This window comes from Strix uralensis, chromosome 6, assembly GCF_047716275.1.
Source record: "Strix uralensis isolate ZFMK-TIS-50842 chromosome 6, bStrUra1, whole genome shotgun sequence".
NCBI classification, from domain to species: domain Eukaryota; kingdom Metazoa; phylum Chordata; class Aves; order Strigiformes; family Strigidae; genus Strix; species Strix uralensis.
The window spans coordinates 32754856-32776387 of NC_133977.1; the positions used below are offsets into that span (position 1 = coordinate 32754856).

The following is a 21532-nucleotide window of genomic DNA, read 5'->3' on the forward strand; positions in this document are numbered from 1 at the left end:
TTCAAAGAACAGCTTCTTTAGCTAGGGAAAGAAAGGCTGTAGACTGTATAGAGTCTGATGAGATGTACAAAATATGATGATACATTTTACTGAAAACTATATAGGCAAAAAAAACGATCATGAGCAGAATCCTGATGCAAAAGGTTACTAATTTCATTTACTCATGCTGTGAAAATATGCATCATCTCCAGCTGAAATTGTTAAATTTGCTTATGTAGCCTGCTCCAAAAAAAGAGAAATTTTCAAGAATTGCAGCTCTACCTGAGGAAGTAGTTTGATCTTTTACACACTTTGATTAAAAATCTACAGAGAATTAATTATAGCTGTGTGAAGCAAAAGGATAGTTTTCAGTGGAGGTTTCTTGAGACATTATAAATAATTGTACAGACTGTGCAGTGTTATTCCAGCTAACCTACATTGTTTTGAGGACTAAGACTGAAGTCCAATTTTCATCTATTACTCGAAGCATGATACCAAATAAAATAATGTTTTTGAGATGAGCATTACTGCTTAATTCACTGGCAACAACTGGTGGAGCACTAAACTATGCACTTATTCTGAATGTGTATATTCGTTAATATGACAGTTTGAACATTGCAGAGCCAGTCAGATGAGCAAGATCACACACAAGCTAATATTGGAGTATTTCAGAAGCCAGCATAGCTGGAATTTCTTTAACGTGCTTTTGCATGTTTTGTAATGTGTTCCTTCAGTCCCCAGGTAATCTGCAGTAATATACTGAAGGATTTCCGTGGGGCAATTATGTCAGAGTTAAGACACATAAAATTACAAGAACGTTCATGAGGTTTATCAGGTTTAGGGTTTTTTTTCTGCTTTGTAGCTGTCTCTGCTCCCTAAGCTCTTGTAATTTAACATTAAGGAGAGCTACTAAAGCCCATCGCCTATCAGAGCAATCACAGACGTGAGGAAAGCACTGTTAAGACTGATATTTAATCCTGACTGCTTTATGCTCCTTATCTCACAGAGCTGTAATATCCAAGTGCATTCTTAAGCTCCTTTCTAGTCTATAATTATTACTTTGGCTCTAGCGTGTAACAGCAGACTATCTCCAGTTCCCCAAGTCATGTTTTAAACACAAAACTTAACCTCTGTTTTCAGTTCATTTGATGCCCATGTATATGTGTGGCTCGTATGAGGGAGAATTCAGGTTGCACATTTGAGCGTCTCTCTTGAAGCAGCTGTTCCTTACAGTGAATTTTTGTTCTCTGCCAGTGTGTGACCTAACACCATACTGGGGATCCATGGCAGAACTGCATAAATTCAGCGAAGGCTGAAGTGGGAGTGCGTGGCAAAAATGTGGAAGTATGGATTTGCGTGTGAGATTAAGAAACCAGTCTATACATGGACTAGTAAAGTCCCTCTCACTTACACATATGCTCTTACTTTCCTGCTTTCCTCCCCAGCCCACTAACCTGTGAGGTTAATGTGTGTATCATACAGGCAAGGAAGTTAAAAAATAATTTTTCTTATGTACCATGTACTTCTTTGTTTGTCAGATATGCAAGATATGTGACGGTGAATTTGACGTTTAAAAATAAAACCTCAAACCATTATTCCTTTGTAAATGTTATGAAAACCTCATTTGCCACACCTGTTTTTTTAGTTCATAGTTAATGTAAATTATATAGAACATTAAAAAAAGATGTTATCAGATTGTACCATTCCTGAACTTGTATGTTCTTTCCTTCCCCGAGGGTTACAAGAGCATCACTACTGCTTCTTTGCCTGCATTTTGTCCAGTTCTTTCCTTTTTTGACTACTGCTTGGCACTGAGTGAATATTTTCATTGAACTCTTTTAGAATTTGATTATTTTATCCTGAGCATTAACATTACTAGGAGGCCATATTTTTATAGGCAAAATCAGGATTGTTTTTTTCACCCCACATAATACTTCATATTTATCTCATATCCTGTGTTTAGGGATAGATTTACACACAGATCGGGTCTTCCATATGATTGTGAAATAATAAATCTAGGCAAAAAGCTGTATGAGCTGAAACATATAAGAAAGAAGAAAATAAATTATTAAATCAGCCCATAGCCATAAATCTGTGGCTTTTAAGACTGACCGTGTGATGTAAGACGTCTTAAAATATTTTGAAAGACAGGATAATTAAAGACATGGATGTAAAGGATGTAACATAATTTGTTATTTGTATTGAATATATTAATTAAGCAATTTATTAGAGCTTAGTATGCTGTGGACTGGTAGTGTTTGGCCTTCACATTAGATTTCACAACAGAGAAGTAGTTATTGAGGACCTTGAGTCACAGCAGTGAGAGGGCACTCCTTGGCAGTAAGTACCATTAAAACATTTGTTGAGAAGCCAGCAAAACAATATCATGGAGACTGACAGTAGAAACAGGAGCGGTTATTTACAAAGTCATTTATGGGGGACACACCAGTAATTGGTAGATCCTGTAAAGGGTTTTTTTCTTTAATAATAACACTTCTTAGGATTTTTAAATGTTTTGCCTACTCTTAGATATATTGATGTTAAATTTTTCCTTTATTATATTTGAAAATTTTCTCTTACCACATCTTTGGTACATTTTCTTTCTATTAGGTAGTTGCAACCTAGTTTGTATTTATTCTTGTTAGACTTATTCTTTAATAGTTTCACGTTTCCCCTTTTTCATCCCTGAAAGCCTAAAGAATGACATGGTATCATCTCATTATTTGTCTTTCCTGATCCTAAACCAACCATGAGCCACTATTTTTATGCATGAAAAACATAAAGGGGTGCCTCAGAAGAGGTAATTCTAGTAAAGAAAAGACATATTAGGATTTTCATATTCCCTGGCAATACTGAACATACTTCTGTGCTCCAAAAAACACCCCGAACTGGAGCAGCTGCAGAGAAGAGGGATTAAAATGTTCCAGGGAATGAAAAGAGCCTTTTAGGAGAGAATGGTGGAAGAATGTGCCTGCAAGAAATAAAGACAGAGTGTGATGCATATTGCGCACTCCGTAACTCACTGGGGAAGAGAAATGAAAAAAAGTATTTAATCTTAAAGCATGGTTCTGGAAGTACAAAGATGAATAAACATACCTGTTTGTACACTGTAGCTCAGTGGGCTTAGGAGGAAGATGGCAAGATGGAGCACTTGTCTGGCGCTGATGGCACTTGCTGGTTTGTGCTTTGGCTACAGTGCTGGGGGAAGACTGAGCTGGGTTAATCCATACTATCAGAAAAAGAGTTAAGTGGAGAAAAAAGCAAACAGGTGATTCATGGGTAGGTTCTCATGAGGAATATTTAATTTTTATACCCATGTAACTTAACAGTTTAACTTGTTTTTATTACCTCCACCAGCTCCATCTTGTACACAGGTTTTACTTTTTAACTTCTGCTCCAAAGCTGCTGTTTTAGGTAAGAGGTGTTGTGAGTTGTTCCTAAGTGGCAATGATTTTTTCCTACTTCACTTACTTGTCGATGGCAGCAGTGGATTCAGTGGGTGATTGTGTGCCCCTCTGGCTGCCCTAGCTCCGCACCCTGTGATGCACCAGCAGCTGCTGGTCAGTGCTGCCACTTCGGTGGCAGCCAGATTGGCTTCTCCTTCAGCTGAAACAGCCTTCATGGAAAAAGGAGGTGGCTTGACAGTTTTGGTGGTACATGCTCTTTCCTCTTGCTCCTGTGCTGGGTTTTGGCCGTGGCACTGTGGGTGTCATCTGCCTGGTCCAGCAACGGGGGTGACTGCTGAATTAGCAATTTACAGACCCTGTGTAAATTCTTGGAATGGTAAATCCAGTAGATGTATTAAAGGAGACTCTGAAATCTCAGAAATGTTTATATCTGCAGCAATATTTAATGGGCAGCATTTCTACAGAGCCTCAGCTAGTATAAGCCTATGCTGGAAGGGAAGAGAATTTCTATTCTTTGTGGGATATTTAGCTCCATTTCATAATGGCAGGTGCTATCCTCAACTGTAGAAAGCTTTTAATTTTTTTAATCATATTGAGCTCTTTGCTTTAGTCTTGTGACTCATAATTCTTCTGGCTGATTTCTGTCCTTAAAGAAGAATTCATATTAATTGAATTTATATTGAAGTTGCTGCATTATAATCAAAACACTCTCCTGCTCTTTCACTGGCCTAAGAAAAATTGTTTAGGAATGTTTAAATAGGTCTTATTTATCCCATTCCCTAATTTGTTGTATCTCCTGTACACTCTGTTTACTAAAAAATCCTATTTAGGACCTATCTTGTGCTAACTAATCTCCATCAGCTTTCTCCCATGGCAGCCCTGATAGCAGCAAGTCCTGGTGCCCTTCCCTGATAACTTGTTTCAGTATGTTTTGCCTCATTAGCCTGTAATGTAATTGCCTACTTTGTGTTTACAGCAATGCTGTTTATTTTGGATCTGTTCATATTTGATGAGCATGTCCTCCGTTAGTGTTGCTTTAAAGATGTCTTCTATTAATAATGGGTTTGTGTAGTGGGTTAGCTTTTAAAAAAAAAAAAAAAACAAAACCCCAAACAAAAAAAACCCCCAACTTCTAATAAAAAAAAAAAAAAGTCAAAAAGAAGCTTTTGCATGTGCCCTCATCCTTCAGACTTGGATAAAGCTTTAAGTGAAGAAACCCTCTTCTCAGCTGTGTGACAGCTGTGATGGCTGTGTAATAACATGGTGTGATGATGTGAGGATGTGAGTGAATTTGTCACCATACTGCCGGGGTCTCGCTGTACGCCTGCCTCGTCCCTTTCCTCTGTCAGGACATCTGACGGAGACGTCAGGGTCTTGGCCTGAGATTGCTGCTTCCTCTCCTTGCAAATCCTTGTCTCTCTCTTGGCAGGCTCTCAGTAATAATAGTTTTGGAGTAACTCCATTTTCCAATTCTTTTAAATTCAAAACTGAAACTCACTGTTTTTCAGACCATTGCAAATGTGTTTGCTGTTTTCTTTAAGAGTGGGAGAAGAGGCATGAGTCTGGGAAGCCTGGGAGATGCTCTGGTCCTTTCCAAGTCTGCTCCCATAATGATGTGACTGACTGTGCTGAGGCCACGGTTTGTACAGGGCATGAAACACGAGCCCAGTTCCTGATGAAGATGATTCAAAAGTATATTTTAAAGTTTTTCTCTTGATGATCAAAAGTACATTTTAAAGTTTTTCTCTTTTTCACTTTGCTGCTGGAGATAATGTACCACACAGTGACTCAGGCTTTCTTCTTGTAATAATTTTTCTTACTGATGGGGAAAAACAGCTTTAAATTATTCCACATATCAATGGTCACATGCATCAAAAACAAGCTAAAAAATGTTAATGGCTTCAATCCATGAATATCCAGGAGGCATAAAGCTTTTGTAGTATAAATATATCATTTAATGAAAATATTGAAAGGAAGTGCATTTCCATGAAATTCATCTTTCAGAATGTTATTTTTAATAGATGAATTCATTGCTTTACCCAGAGGTATTTTTCTTTGCAGTCCTTTTCCGGACATAGAGCCTTACTGCACTCTGTTTGGGTTATGAACAGAACAGCATTTGCATCAGGTTCTCCCCATACTCCATAGCAGTGAATTGCTGTAAAGCATGAATTTGACCTCCCTGATTCTATCTTTGCTTTAAAAAGTCCCTGAAAAGGTTCTACTTAATAGAGGATTCTTTTGTTGTATTTATTTTTGTGAATCTAAAAGAGAAGCTCTGTCCTTTTCTAGTAACTTGATTGTGAAAAATCAGAGGTGGTTCTCCACAAAACTGGTATCAGTTCCCTTTGAGGTATAATAAATCTCCTAATGTATGAAGTGGGTAAGTTCATGTCTTTTCCTGTTCCTTTTCCTGGGCAAACAGCTTGCATCATGCATCAGTGTAGATGCTCTAGAATAGGAGGTATCTACTTGCTTTGTTGCCATGTAGCGAGGTGACGTGGTTTAACCCCAGCCAGCAGCTAAGCACCATGTAGCCACTCACTCACTCGTCCCTGCCCAGTGGGATGGGGATGGGAATTGGAAAGAAAAAAAAAAAGTAAAATTTGTGGGTTGAGATAAGGAAAGTTTACTAACTAAAATAAAATATAATAACAATAAATAATAATTGCAATGAAAAGGGATATAACAAAAAGAGAGAAATAAAACTGGAGGGAAAAAACAAACAAACCGACCAAAACAAGTGGTGCACAGTGCAATTGCTCCCCACCTGCTGACCGATACCCAGCCAGTCCCTGAGCAGCGATCGGCCCCTCCCAGCCAGCTCCCCCCAGTTTATATACTGAGCATGTCGTTCTATGGTATGGAACATCCTTTGACTAGTTCAGGTCAGCTGTCCTGGCCATGCCCCCTCCCAGCTTGTTGTGCACCTGCTCGCTGGCAGAGCATGGGAAACTGAAAAATCCTTAACTTAGGATAAACCCTACTTAGCAAGAACTAAAACATCAGTGTGTTGTCAACATTATTCTCACACTAAATCCGAAATACAGCACTGTACCAGCTTCTAGGAAGAAAATTAACTCTGTCCCAGCTGAAAACAGCACATGAGGCTAAATTCAATAGCACTTGAAAAGTGCTCTGAAGTCCTCCAGTGGAAGGGTCTCTTTCATTTGCTTCCAGTAGTTCCCACAATGAGCTAATGGCTATATAAACCTATTTGTCTTCCAAATTAGCAGGAGTTGAACAATCCTCTTCTTTCAGTGAGTGAAAATGTCAGGCATGTGAAAGAAAAATTAGCCATCCATTTCTGTAAAACATTAACTTCTTTATCCAGAATCACTTTTTGCTTAATTGTTAGGATCAGCAATTAATCTACTAAACTTTTCCAGACTAAGAGACACGCTACAGCACTGTCTTCGTGCAGCAGCAGACTAGCACTCTCAGTGAATTTGTTGGTCCTCACGCTTTGCCAAACTGTGGCAAAACTGATTTACCAATTTACCTATTTTTTTCACTGCATTTGTATAGAAGTTTGAATAGTGACTAAGTGGTCAGTTCTCATGGCAGCTAGTGGGAAAGGCATGGTAAAAGTTTCAGAAAAAACAAACTGCACCAAAACCTTCTTGTCTTCACAAGGCTCTTGAGAATGAGCTCTGCTCCCTCTTAGAACGCAGAGGAACCTAATTTCTTAGTTGACTGGGAACACATCAGAGGCTAGTAGAAAAAAATCCATGTTTGGAGAGTCAGAGCAATGCAATGGGGCCGATGGCCTCACTCTTCCCCTGTGGTGCCTGACAAAGAAAAGGTGAAAATTCTATTTCCACTGTTAGTCAGTGGTAAAATACTGATACGACTTCTCCGGTCCTAGGCTTCCCAAAACAAGTTCAATTAACACATCTTAGAATGGAGCTTTGGAGACTTATTTTAGTGTTGTGGTTTAAATTTGTTGTATTAAAAGTAATTTTTTGAGTAAGTAATTTTCCCTCTACTGTTGCCTTTGTTTCCCCATGTGAGTATGGAACTGATGAGATTTTCTTTCCTTTAAAATTCTCTTAAGTCCAGGCATGAGACATATTGTGGTAGAAACACTAAATGTCTATGTTTTTTACCTAGAAGAAGCATTTATAAAACACACAGCTTTTAAATAGCTTAACAAATCCAATACCTGACAGAACTGTGACCATGCATGAAAAGTTTCAACCTGTACAGGGACAAAAAGATAAATAAAGCCAACTGTAAATGGAAGCTCTTTCCCATCTTAACTATATGATATTATCATCAATCACTAAAACCTTTTTCCTGTATAATCTCACTTTTTTTTTTTCATACCCAGTTTGCTCAGTGATACTGTAATTTCAGCATTTATAGCCTTACCTGATTTTTTTTTGTTGTTGCCTGTTAGGATATTGCAACAGCGACAGCAGGGAGTGAATAAAGCAGGTCTGCAGGTTACTTCTTAATACTCATATCAAGTCTTCTCTCAGGGAAATGATGAAAACCATATAATTTAAGTTATTTATAATGTGACTTGATAAAAATTTGGAAAAGAGATGACGATATAGTACAATAAGAGTTTTTCTTCTCTAATTTCTATTGCTGTATTTCAACTACACCTTGTTCTATCTTTTTGCAATTCAGAGGCCAGTTTAGGAACAAATGTAATCTTTATTTTGTGCAAAAGGGTATGTGTGTGTTTATGTATGTCTGTGTATTTATTTTTTTAATACATATAGATAGGTAGATACATAATGTAAATGTATAAGTTATCCATTACTGTGATGCTCTGGTGCATGATATTTCGCATTAGCGTTTACTACCAGTCTTCAAATAACTTTTATTTATTATTTTTCTGTAAATGGCTCATGTTCACTGCAAGTTACAAGTTTGGCAGAGCACACAAATTCATTAGTGAGAGGTCAGATGTGCAAAAACCTTTAAATTTCAAAATGAGTCCCTGACCTGGCTTCTGAAAAGGTTAGAAACAAGATATTTTGGGTAGATGTTTACTTCCCCACTTTTGCTGTAAGTTAGACAGTCATCAGTTATTTTGTAAGTCAGGGATGAATTTCTGGTGTCATTTTTTCCAATTTTCTCTTTCATGATTGTGATTAAAAGCCTTCTACTCTTGTGTTATTTTCTATTATTTGAATTCAATAACTTTCTACTTTTTGATACATGGAAATAATTAGATGACGACTGGATAAATAATGCATCTGAAAACAGAGCAGAGCTGAGTAAATAACAGATGAAAATTACCTTGTTAGTGTAATAAGGCTGAAAAATATTTTTCCATCCGGGTAAGGTCCTGAGCTAAACTTCTCTTTTTAGCCCTTTTCTCAGGGAAGAGAATTCTTGTTGTGAAGAAAGAAACTGAAATAGCACCAGGGAAGAATGCAGTTGCCCTTTGCACCTTTTCATTAGCAGAAACATGAAAATCGGGGAGTAACAGAAACAAATGTCTTGGTGTTGGAGCAATTTTTAGCACTGATGGTGTACAAGAGGAGACTCCTATGGGCTGTGAGACCAAAATCTAGCACAGTGATGATAAGACGTTGTAACAAACAGCAAAAAGCCACCAATACTGTTGTGTTCGTATTCCTCTGTCAGATGGAGCAGCTGCTACACATGTCTCCCGGAGTAGCAGCTTAGTAAATGGACTGAATTGTGTTTTCAATTGCTCGTCCTTGCCTCTCTAGGGAAATGAGTTAAGAATGTGTAGAGGAACAATGCAAATATTTTTTTTTTCACAGGAAGAAGTAGCTTAATTCAAGCCAGTATTGAAAAACAGATAAAATATGGCTTAGGCTGTTATCATATGCAGAGATATTTGAGGTAGTAGTCTGTATATCAGTGGAAATTTAGTCTGAAAATAGTGTTTATTAACCCAAATATGTTAGACTTGAAAAATTAAGCATTAGGAGGATAAGAGATGCTCTACCCTGGATGATAATAGCAAGCTTGGTAAATGCCAAAAACGCAGACGGAAAGGCAACTCTGTGGGAACAGACAGCACACGCAGCAGGGCATGGCAGGAGAGAGAGCAGCCAGGAGAACACCAGCAGAAGAGACCTAGAGAGACAAAAATTGGCTCTTTCTTTGAAAAAACCCGAGAAAAGTAATGTAGAATTAAAATTCGGGAGGAAGAGAATACTTTCTCCCTTTAGATCTGCAAAGTAAAATTAACATGTTTCTCCCTCGAGTATAGAGGTCAGTTATAGAGCTTTATTCAGATGGTGAGGTCTGATAGACATAATCTAAATCTGAAGTGTAAGTACATGAAAAGAGTATGCATAATTCTCACAATATATAAATTGGTTTTTCTGTTTGGTGGTTTGTTTGGGTGGGTATTTTTTCAAAACTTTTCTTCTTCTACCAGATGAAGTGTCTACATGCCCATAGGCACTGCAGAAGAACTAATGTACTTTTTTTCTGATTTTAGTGAGTTTTATTTGCCCTTAGGATTTCTGTAGAGTAGGCGTATTTGAATTAAAACAATATGATCATGGTGGTTTAAGTGAACAGAAGTGTTAGTATGGCGCCTATAGCTATAAAGTTTATTTTGTGGTCACACGCTTTTCCTAGCATACAATAACAAAACCGCAATTTAAGCATTAAATTCACTTTGGAGCAAGAGGAAATACTAAAATAAAATCTTTATACGTTGCAGTAGTTGCCCACTTGCTACTGTTTCTGGGCATATAGCTGTTTCTGGGGTTATAGCATAGCTCTGCAAATACCCTGAAACAGTTTAGGATAAGTTTGAGAATAACTTGTAGTGAGGGAAGTAGAGTGAAAATACCGAAGTGCGCAAGGATACCTTGGTTTGTGCAAAGTACACTGGGTCAGAGAGTAACCATAAGGGATTCATGTAACGTGTACTCCAGAAAACATGCCAGAGCGTTATTTAAATTGTGCTTTTTATTTCTTTAAAACTATTTAATTTTATTTTATTGGGGGGCCCCAGTTTAACAAGCGTTATAAAGGCCTGACCATGCCATGATGGTGTCCATCTGAAGCACATCATGAACTCTATCCTCGCTATGTGAACTTTATTTTTTTAACGTTGCTTATATTTAAGAGTGGATATTACTGCTGTCCCAGCTTGGGAAGTGTTTCCTTCAGATGATATGTAATAGCTTTTTCTTTTTTGTGTATATTTGTATAAATTTTGTTTAAAAGTTTGATTTCTAATCCACTGAGAATTGGTAACATCTATTCCTTTTTATTGCAATCTAGCTTGTTAATTTGATAAAGAGTCTGTCAGCATTTCTTTTGCATATTTTGTTCCTTTGTGTGCTTTAAAAAACTCTTGCTACACTGTACATTATTCAGCCATTTGTGGCTTGAAACATTGCCTAAATGCTAGCTTATGTTTCCCCATTTTCAGGCCATAGCTTTTTATGTCTGACAACTCAAGTCTTGCAGCAATAACATCAAGTTCCTGCTATGCTTAGAAAAACACCACCCATTTAAAAATATCATCTGCCACCATTTTATTGCACAATGGATAGATCTACTTTGGAGGGTTGCAATGTTTTGTTTGACTCACTAGCTGTTTTTTAGACATGAAGTTTTTATATAAATTCCAAAGTACTTTTGCCTTTCATGGCTGATCACTTTTTGGAAAAGTCCAAGTGGAAGGTTTCTGGCTGACTTCCACATGTAGAAGAGCCTTCAAAAAGTCCTTTCTGTATGTGCTCATTGTACTAATATTAAGCCAAAGTTTACAGAGACTTCACTGCTTGGAAGTACTATCTCTGTTCTGTCACCAGCCTTATCTGTTAAATCCCAATGAGTGTGAAAAACGAGAAAAATCTGGGTTTGCTTGGCTGTTTCAACAGTATGTTGAGAATGGCCAGATTGCTGGAGAAGACGATTCTCTTGGAAACCTCAACAGCCCGGCCTCCTCATCTGTAGGCACATAGAGCTCATCTGAGTGTGTAAATAAAAATAAATAATGCAGTGAAAAAATATGCAGAGTATTTTGATGAAGTGTTTCAATTTTGGATCTGCCATAACTAATTTAAATCTTCTGGTGGGATTTATGCAGGCAAGGGGTCAGGTTTAAGACATTTATAATTTAAAGCTTTCTTGCTACTACACCTTTTCTACTTTTATATCCTATCATTATACCTTTTTTTTCTGCAAAGGAAGTTCCTTTTATTCCCTCTTCCTTTCCTGCTTTAAAAAGAATATTTGCTTCTCCATTTATCTGAGGTAATGAGACCAGAGTAACTCTGGATTCTTTAAATCAGTCTAATTAGGCTTCTTTTAGTGTATAGAATATCCTTTTTTTGCACAGGACTTCCATTTCTTTGTGCAGTCGCTCTATCTCCAGCACTCAATATCTTGCGTGCTTTTTTAATTAAAAAAAGGCAAGCAATTGTCATCCAAATGACTGCGTTCTCTGTTCTCTATTCCAGGCTGATTCACGGAGGGCAGCTGTTAAATGGCTTGGCGGGGCCAACTGTGATGAACGCGGCACCATTTCTTTCCACAACGTGGTTTTCTCCGGATGAACGTGCCACAGCAACAGCTATCGCGTCACTGCTCAATTACCTGGGTGCTGCTGGCGCGTTTCTAGTGGGACCTCTTGTAGTGCCGTCTCCTAACGGAACATCTCACCTCCCCCTGCTGTCACAGAGCAACACTGAGCACATCAAGGACCGCATTGAGGCTGTGCTGTATGCAGGTGTGGTTCAAGAATAACATTTTTTTTAAAAGAAAAAAATTATAAAAACTTTATATACTTTCATGTGTGTGTTTGGTACTTGTGAACCACTACCCTCTAGTGGCTGGTCTGCCCGGAAAACGGTTACTGAGTGATGGAAAATAATGAAGAGGTAAAACGTTGTAACATCAGAAGGGTTAATTTTTTTCCCTTTTGTGTAGGAAAGATCTAAAAATAGCCTTTTGTACAGACTAATTCCAAATGAAATATTTCAGTTGTTTGTATCGGCTATCTTAGGAGAAATGTCTTCTAGGAGAGCTTATGCTTTCCCTGAGTTTCCAAACTGGTTTTTGCTTCTTGAATTTTCATGAAAAAAATGCGTTCCTGACAGGTTGGGTTTTTTTCTTTTGTTTCTGTAAGGCTGGAAATCCAAAAGTCTTTCATCATTAAATTATTTCCTATATTAAATCAGCCTTAATTTATGACTTGCATATGCCTTTCAGATGTGATTAGATTATTAGTATTTGAGAATCTAACATTGAAATTAAAACTCAATAGATTTTGTTTTTAACTGAAACCACATAATTCTTAAGTGGTGAGCAATTTCAATGAAGTGACAAGAGTTTAGGTGAAAAAAAACCACTGATACAAAATTCATCTGATATAACTTAGATTTTATGTCCTTGCTCTTTTTCATGCAGTGGCTTCTACGGCTCTTTGTGTCACTTAAAAAAATTAGCAGCAAGCTTTAAGGAAAAAGAGTTGTGTAAGTGGCTTAAGAGTCTACGATATAATTCTTAGTGGATATGAATTGGTATAGCATTAAGAGCAGCTGAACTTTGCCATGTTATGGCAGTTGCACATTTGGTTGGGTTTTTCCCCGTTAGAATTTCAGCCTCTGAAATTCAGCCAGGAGTTAGCCCTAAGTGTTCCAGAAGTCTTAAAGTATATATACTGTGTAGTTCATATGCAGGTTTATGGGACTGAGTTAGCTGTTTGTGATCATTTACTCCTGGATATTACTCTTACGGAAATTTTGTCAAGTTAATACTCCTGTTGGGTGAGGGCCACTTTACTGTTCATTTTAAAGAAAGCATAGTAGAAGTTGGATTGCTGTTTCAGCAAGTATTTTTGAGTAGCCTACTTTTTACTGGACTCAAATGTGTTGGAACAACAAGGAAATTTGGGTTTGGCTAGGCCTTTTTCAGAGGTAAATACGATGTTAGACGCCGAAAATCTTATGGCAGATGAAAAGGGTCAGTGTGAAAGAAGGAAAAATGTCAGCTTTTGTCCTGAAAAGCGGTAGATAAGGGGAGGAAAAATCTAGTCATTACAGCAGTGCTTTAGCTCTTCCTCTCCAGATTTTCCATGGAGAGATAAGTACTACTTCTAGACAGATGAATTCAGTTCTGTGCCTAAAACCACTGTTTTGAGTCTGGTAGCACTAGAAATGTTCCTTTCAGCAGCCCATTAGATTCACTTTTGTTCTCTTCTGGGAAGTTTTCCTAAGCATTTTCTTCAGAAAGTGGGATGGATCTTGCTTGCCACCAAGGTTCAGAGGTGTGTCTTGCCTGCCCCATGTCTGAGTATGGCTCTTTCTGCCTTTCTGAGCCAGCAAGGATTTGGGAACATCACATAGGCCTGTTTGGGATCATTGGTCCCAGCATAAGATGATACTACAGCAGTTCTTCAGCTTCCTAGGAAATGTGTTTTATGGGGCATCTGTAGTTCTTAGTATTTGAAAGTGCTTTGAACAGAGGTGGTTTCTTTGTGCAGCTGTGCTTGTGGTTGTGTCATATAGGTGCATCTTTTCAGGAGCTACAACCCCTTTAGCTGTTCAGGCAACAAAAAAGAGCTGGTTTGTGAACATTACCGCCTGCAGTGAATTGCAGTAATGGTGGCAAAACATCCAACTGGTTTAAAATTGGTAGGAACTATAAAAGATGAGTTTGCTTTGAATCCCTTATGAGATTTGTCTGGTCTGACCTTAGCCCTGTGTCCCCGGAGAGCTGAGGAAGCAAGGTCCCCGCTGTCTGCCTCCCCTATGCTCTGTTATGCCAGATGGACTCCAGAGGTGAAAGGAAAGGTGCCTTGTGGTGGTTCACCTGTGGACCAAAAAACATCTGGAAGGTGTGGTGGGGTACTATTTGTCCCCTTAATCAGCTGGGTAGAAAATGAAGCTCAAATAGACTGCACAGATTACTAGTAAAGATGTTACAGGATGTAGCAGAACAAGGAGCTGGACCTAAATGTCCCACTTACCCACTTCTTCAGCAAGCGTGGTCAGGCTTGCTATGACTTCTCCTTTAAGATACTACAGGAAGGCTGGTTTCACAGGATAAGCGCTCTGCATTCCTAAAGGAGTTGTGTTTGTGATGGAGCTTGTTGCTTTTCTGTGAGGTAGCCTTAGATAAGCAGCCTCCAAAAGTTAGGTGATGACTTTTAAAAGACGGTAATGATGTGAATTGTTGACTTGGGATCAGTAGCATGCCAAGAGTGTGCTAATTTTCCAAGGACTTAACCTCGAACATGATTACGAAGCAATTGCTTATATACCCATTCTGAAATTGCTCTGTTAATTCTAGTCTCTTCTGTGTTTTAATAAATTGTCTGTGTTTTAATAAATTGCTGTTCCTTTATCTCAAACGCAGACTAAGAGCTCAGCTGAATTACCACAGCCTCTTTCTGTGTCATCTGTGTCACTGCATATTCTGGTTCAAAGCTGAAATAGTACAGATGCAGCAAATCAGGATTGAATTGTATTACCTGAATCACATAAGAAAGCTTGAATTATTCTGGACTGCCTCTAGAGCTTTTAGCCATGTGCTTTCCTAAATATCAATGTAAAATCATTATTTGTTTAAAAAAAAAAAGTGTGCGTGTAAAGTGCCCTCATTGCCCCTTTCCATTTCAGGACAAGATTGGGAGGAGGGTTTCTGGGTTTGGGTATGTTTTTGTACTATGAGTAGTCTATCTGAAGAAAAAAGACCTGTATTGAGGAGGCCTGTGTCTCTGTAAACCTCTTTTTTCTGTTTGGGGCTTACACAGGCAGCAGGGTGCCTATTTCCTAGGCTAAGATGTAGCCATCTCTCCACCTTGACACAGATCACTGTGGCGTGGTACCCAGCTTTTTGATTCACTCCTCAACAACAGATATACACGGTTGTGTTTCTGCACGCTAATTTATGCTGACTTGCCCAATTCTGAGTGCTTTGCTGCATCCATTGCGCTGTTGAGAAGCCAATAGCTCCTGTGGAAGAGCTTCTCTTTTGTGACTACAGCTGCCTTGGTCTCAATATTGACCTATTTCTTACCTTTTCTCTTTTGCTTACTTTAACTCACTACTTATAATCTAAATCTTGTCCTGCGAATGTGTTTATGTGTTTATCTAGTCTGGTAGAGTAAATGGTGATGGAGATAAAGGTGCAGGTTTCCTAATGAGGAAGGAATGCAACATGTAAGAAATCAGATGTGTTTGGCAGTACCTGGACTTCTGATAGAGATGCAAGTGTGATACACAAAGCCAAGATGGCACTAAAGACTTTTGTTCTTTAATAGAGGGATCTGCTTTAGTTTCCAAACTGAATTCTGCTCTTTTCTTTTGTGCATGAGGGCAGTGCTTGCGAGGCACATTTCTTAGCCTGGAAAGTATAACACTGGGAAACATTAAAGAGTTACAAGAAGGTACTACAAGGACTGCATGCTGAATTTAATCATTTTAAACAAAAAAAAAAAAAAAAAAAGGAAGTGTTACTATACTGTTCCTACTGCAGCAATTTGACTGGCAGGAATCTTGAGGCAACACATAGAAGAGGCCCCAGATGGGCACCTGTTATAAAATATTACCATGACTTAAAAAAATTATCAACGTGTTTTACATTCTTCAGCAAAAGACCTAGCCTTTCCCCTTAAGGTGTTGCAGTATAATGAAGTTAAATAATAAGCATCTCAGACAAAATTTATGGGGCTGTGTGGTCACATTCTTGTTGTCTATGCCTGTCTGCGTCTGAAATCTTCCTTTAATATGTGATTAAAGTGTGAGTATGCATGTACATAGGTATACCTATAAACCTACATACAGACCCAGATACAGGAGAGGGGAATAAACAGTTTTTGTCAAGCCTTGCTTCCTTGTCTAGTATCAACCTATAGGACAAAGCAACTCATCCCTTTCTTACATCTAGGATGATCAGTTATGGCCCGTTCTTTATTCACTTCTCATGGTCTCAAAAACAGTGTAGACAGAAATTAATCTATTCTCTGGAGAACAGAGGAGATATAGTGAGCAGGTCTAGTTAAAGTGCCCTTGACTCTCAAAACATGCAATTAGACCACAGTAGGAAAAGAGATACCACATAATTCAAAATGAATCCTTTAGTATTTGATCGTGAGGAATGGTATTGTCACATTCCTGGTATGCCTTCAAAAGAAATTTAGTGTAGACTTTTTTTCTGTATACCAAATAGAAGCATTCATTTCCCTTCCCCATCTCCAGCTGATCCATTTAGACTCCAAGTGTTATTTACTTTTCAGTTTCCTGAATTTATTTTCTTCTGGTTTAGCAGAAGAGCTGGCAAAGTGCCATGTTCATATTGATTTATTAAAAAAGAGAAGAAAAAAGAAAATTAATGCAATTGAGTATCCAGCTCTGCTGGAATTTATTTGTGGTGTCGGTGAACACTTCTTTGTTATAAGATCACAGGTTCTTTTAAGATAACAGACTTCAGCTATACATTTTTCTCTCCAGCAGCAAAGAATTGTTTTCAAAGGGGATATGAGAAATACTGGGATTGAGGACTGTGGAGAACATGATATACATTGTAAAAGGCCTGTAAAACAAATTAATTAGACTGACTGGGTAGAGTTGTTTTTCCTCAGAATGTCTGATCATGGGGCTTGCAGAGTATTTTCTGTGAAGTGCTCATCACTTTGCAGGTTCAGGTCCAAATTTCTGCTATGAAATTTTTCAAAGATCTAGAATACCTGCTGCTGAACAAGAGAAGCATCTGCAAACAGCTGTATTCTTTCATTTTTCTCCCTATTACCCATGCTCTTTCTATTCCGGAGCCGTAGCTGCTCCTACGCTTTTCTCTTTATATTCTGTTGCCATGTAATACTGTTTGTGTCCGAGATGCTGCCTTGCTTGACCCTTCGTTTGTCTTCATCATCCTGTGCGCCAAGTAATTGTCATTCCATGCCCTGGGGCTTCCCCAGTCCCATCTGTTTAAAGTCTCTAGCACGCTGTTACCTGCACTGCGTTACTTCCATTGCGAGGAAGCGTGGCCAAATCTTCGTAATGCAGTTCTCTCTAAAGAGAAAAAGCAAAAGCTTTCCTTCTGCTTCACTGAGTTCCCCATGTGTGAGCCTGGTTCTCTGCAGCTCCTGTCACTGGAATGGACTGCTGGTATTTCTCCATCTCATTGATTCTCCATCTTGGTTTGAAATCTTGCTTGGGGAGGAAAAAAAATTCTCTTTCAAGTTATGCAGTTCTGTTGTCAGGAGCAGTAAAGCACTTGTGGTGGGATTTATGTATCAGAGGCTGGCTGATAACAATGCTGTACCAAAATAAGTCTTTTGATGCTAACATCTGTTCTTGGTTTTGTTTTTCTTTGCCCTCTTGTTTAGAATTTGGGATGGTTTCCCTGATATTTTCTGCAGCGTTGGCCTACTTCCCCTCGCGCCCTCCATTCCCTCCTAGTGTGGCTGCAGCAAGTCAACGGCTCAGCTACAGGAGAAGTTTTTGCAGACTCTTAAGGTAGGTCCTCATTGGGTTTCCACTTCAAAGCAGATAAGCACCTAAATAAATAAAAACAAGTGTGCTTTAATCTTCTCATTGAGCAAACAAGTTGGTTTGTAGTGCTTTTAAACAAAATAAAATTAAATATTAATGCTGAGGCTTAAGAGGATGCTAACTGCTAAAAAGCAGACATTAAATTTTCAATCATTGGGTATATCTCAAGCCTTCATACCAGAGTCCTTTAGTACCAACACTTCTTTAGTCATCCTGTTAGCACGGCTTCTCTTCTGCAATGCTTCTGTTACATCAGGTTATACAAGATTGTTAACAGTGTGCATGCTGCTAGGTGTGAGAAAACAATTGACAACACTGGGCATAACTAACTAATAAGCTGCTTTCTTCCATGCTTATTGTATTGGAATGAATTTGAGGTTTGCTTGTCACTCAAAGGAGTATTCAGCTGCTTTCATTCAGCCATGGGAGCAATGAATGAACTATCCGAAACCATTATATGATCTATTAAATCTCATTAATTGTATGTTAAAATATGAAGTGGGAATAGAAGTGTCTCTAGATGTGTTTCTGGACAGGTTCATGGTGAATTAGTTTCCTTTAAATTTTGGGGTTTAAAAAAAAAAAGGTATAAAGAAAGTGACATCTCCAGCTTTGCAACTTCTTCCACTTGGGCTCTTTTGGTAAGACCCAGTCTCGCCCCCACAGTGTTTGCACAATGTCTTGCACAATGGGGATCTGATCTCAGCTAAAGCAACTGTAATATTAATGCTGAATAATTGTGAAGGCCTGTGGCCTGTATGTGATACTGCACAGATGAACTTCCTGGGGCAAAGAAGAACCGCTCCCATGGTGTGGAGTATGGTGGACTTCACTGGGGGCCTTCACGCTCTTGCTGTAATTGTTTCTTGGGCCATGTAGTGATAGGAGCTGGATCTGTGTACAAAGGGCTGCTTGAAACTTGATAATGGTGGAGCTTTAGGCGTTTAGTTATTACAGATCTATTGTGGACTGTACTTTCTAAAAGTATGTGTAGAACCAGCAAAAACAACTCATGCCTTGTTGTCATTGTTTTTTCCTTTTTTTTTTTTGGAGGCTTGTGTTTCAGTTTGAGGGAATAAATAGTTGACAAGATGCTTAATCCTGTCTGTTCGTCCTGGAGCAGGCTGGCAGTTGGGAGAAGGTGTGAGTACAGCTGGCTGATTAGTTTGCAAAGTGACCTACTCAGGATATTAAAAAAATAGCAATTCCCATAAGGACACTTAGCACACACAATAATGCTGTTACACACCCAAGCTGGTGTGCAGTGAGACCCTGCCTGAGGGCTGTGTTGTAAAAATGTTGCTGTTGAACAGAAATCCAAACAGCAACTGACTCCACAGGTGAAATATAAAATTTCTGTTGACAGTACTCCATTTGGGAGCTTTATAACCATTAGATTCCTTGTTCAAAGTGTTGTAAACAGTGGACCTGAGATACAGGTAAGGTCAGGAGGTAAACAGCAAAGCTGGCTTACTATTCACAATCAGTGAAACTTAAGAAAACAAATTGGATGATTAAATAATGAGCGTAGTTGATAGCGTCTCCAAGAACCAAGAGGTTTTTTAAAATGCAGTCAGGTAGATCATGATATCTCTCTTCCCTCTGGTCTTTATACATTCTTCTGTGCTACCTCTTATCAAAGGCACTTCTTCATTCCTCTGTACATGAAACAATCAACAGTTCATCATTAAACACACTTATCTTGGGGAGCCTTTCAGCAACAATTCATCAAGCAAGGGGGTTTTATAAAAGAAAATGGTATCTGCTGTGCTTCAAGAGAACTCCATCATCTGGTTCATTAGGCTTCTAAACTCTGTTGCCTGCCTAATCTAGGCTTCATAATTCTTGGCACAGAGAGCCTTTCTTTTGACTTAATGGTGTAGACTGAAGGTAATCAGCTGATGAATACCAGGAAATCGTGATTTCCCCTTATTGCAGACTTACACACAGTTCTTATACCAGAGGGTAAGGCATTTATGATGTGTGTGAGCTGGTGGATTGACCAAAAAAGTGTGCACCAAAAAACACTCATGAGAATTGACATGTTCATCATCTCTCTCTTCTCTCCCCCAGGCTGCAGTTTTATCACTTCAAAATAAAGCTGCATAGCATAACTTCACCATTTAAGTCATTGACCTTTTTCCTTGGATGCCAAAGGGATCTATCAAATCCTTGCAGCTCCCACACTCCTTCATGCCTTCAGGTCCTGAGCAGTGATCTTCACGAGCTACTTCTTGCAGAGTTGTATTATACATATCTTCTTAGGGTTGACCATCCCCTGTAGGCTGTTTTTTTGGGACTTGCTTAGGAGCTTGGTTCTTCCTCCTTGATTTGGAGGATTCCTGTTTCTGACAGATTATAATGATTAGCTGGTCTCTGGTTATCTTCTGATACCAACTCTCTCAGCCTGCAGTGGGAGACGACAGATTAGTCATGGTTTGGGAGCTAAGCCCAAATCTTTTAACAGTCTATCACACACTGTGACAAGTGTAGTTTGAATTTCCATTAGAAAAAGTATGGTGCCCTTTCTCAGTTTCTTGGGTGAAGCAAATATGACTTCCCCCCCCCTCCCCATGTCAGAATATGCCACAAATTTCCATGGAAAACTTTCTAATACAAGTAAATAGTTGATAAGTCTTAAAATCTGCATTAAGAAAACATGCTATGATTTTTGCTTTGAAGTATTTAGTTGCTTTTAGCTGATTACATGCCTTTTATATTTTCAAGGGACTATGTAAACAATTTTGAAATTTCGTAACAGGGTTTTTGTGCATCATTATTTCTTTAATGAGACTTTCATATGATATCACCATCCAGTGGTGGAAGCTGCTTAGAGTGTGCCTGATCTTAATAGGTGCTGTCAGAGTTATTCTGAAAATGGTGACTGACAGGGCTACTGACAGGGCTCTGCTCTGAACCAACCTGTCTTAGAGATTCTAGTAGGTTTTTGAAAAAAACAGAAGAAAAAGACAATTCATATTCTAGCAAAATGGTTTAACAGAGAGGCTAATGCCGATAGCCTGTCATAAGGGCTGATATGATGGAAAACAGTGTGGGTTCACCAGCTGATGGTGTGACAGACAGCACATTTTTCTATCTTCAGTGAAGCAATTGCAAAATTGCAAAAACAAATACAAGTGACTGGAGCCATGAAAAGTGGAGCTGCTGCTTCAGATGTACGTTTCAAATAGCTTTAGCACTTAACGTAGCCAGCGCCAGCTATTGCTGGACAAGGGGACAGAATGACATCTGGTGATCAGTGCTGCTTTGTCACTGCCATGCACCCTTTCTCCTGGTCGCTTTCCTTATTCTGGAGACCAGGCGGGGTGGCAGCCTCTGTCACTGGAGGATGTTGTGATGCCGAGCTGGTTCTCTAGTACTCGTACTAGGAGCTGGACGTGGCACAGAGCAGCTATCCCATGTGCCAATCTGTCTTGTTGCTTGAGTTACAGAAGGCAAATACGCCACAGATGATCTCGGTCAAGTAAGTTACAAAGTACTTGCCCCCTCAAAAGTAGCTCTTTAATGAAGACGAGGTTCAGATAGCCAAAGATTTTGAATATCGAGCAAGTCTTGTTTTGGAAGAGTGCATTCAGACTTGTTCCCTCTTTGCAATCTATGACATGGCTATACGGGCCCTTTCCCTTTTATTTTATTCTACAGATGTTGAATTAGCTTTTACGT

At 38.8% G+C, this 21532-nt stretch overlaps 1 protein-coding gene across 1 annotated transcript in view; it reads left to right on the forward strand.

Annotated features, from left to right (window-relative positions):
* SLC49A4 (solute carrier family 49 member 4) overlaps window positions 1-21532 on the forward strand; it is a 71095-nt gene that overhangs the window by 21470 nt on the left and 28093 nt on the right. Inside the window, exons 3-4 of the mRNA XM_074873601.1 lie at window positions 11810-12078; window positions 17683-17812. Of these exons, the coding sequence (XP_074729702.1) occupies window positions 11810-12078; window positions 17683-17812 (399 nt within the window). The remainder of the gene's footprint in view (window positions 1-11809; window positions 12079-17682; window positions 17813-21532) is intronic.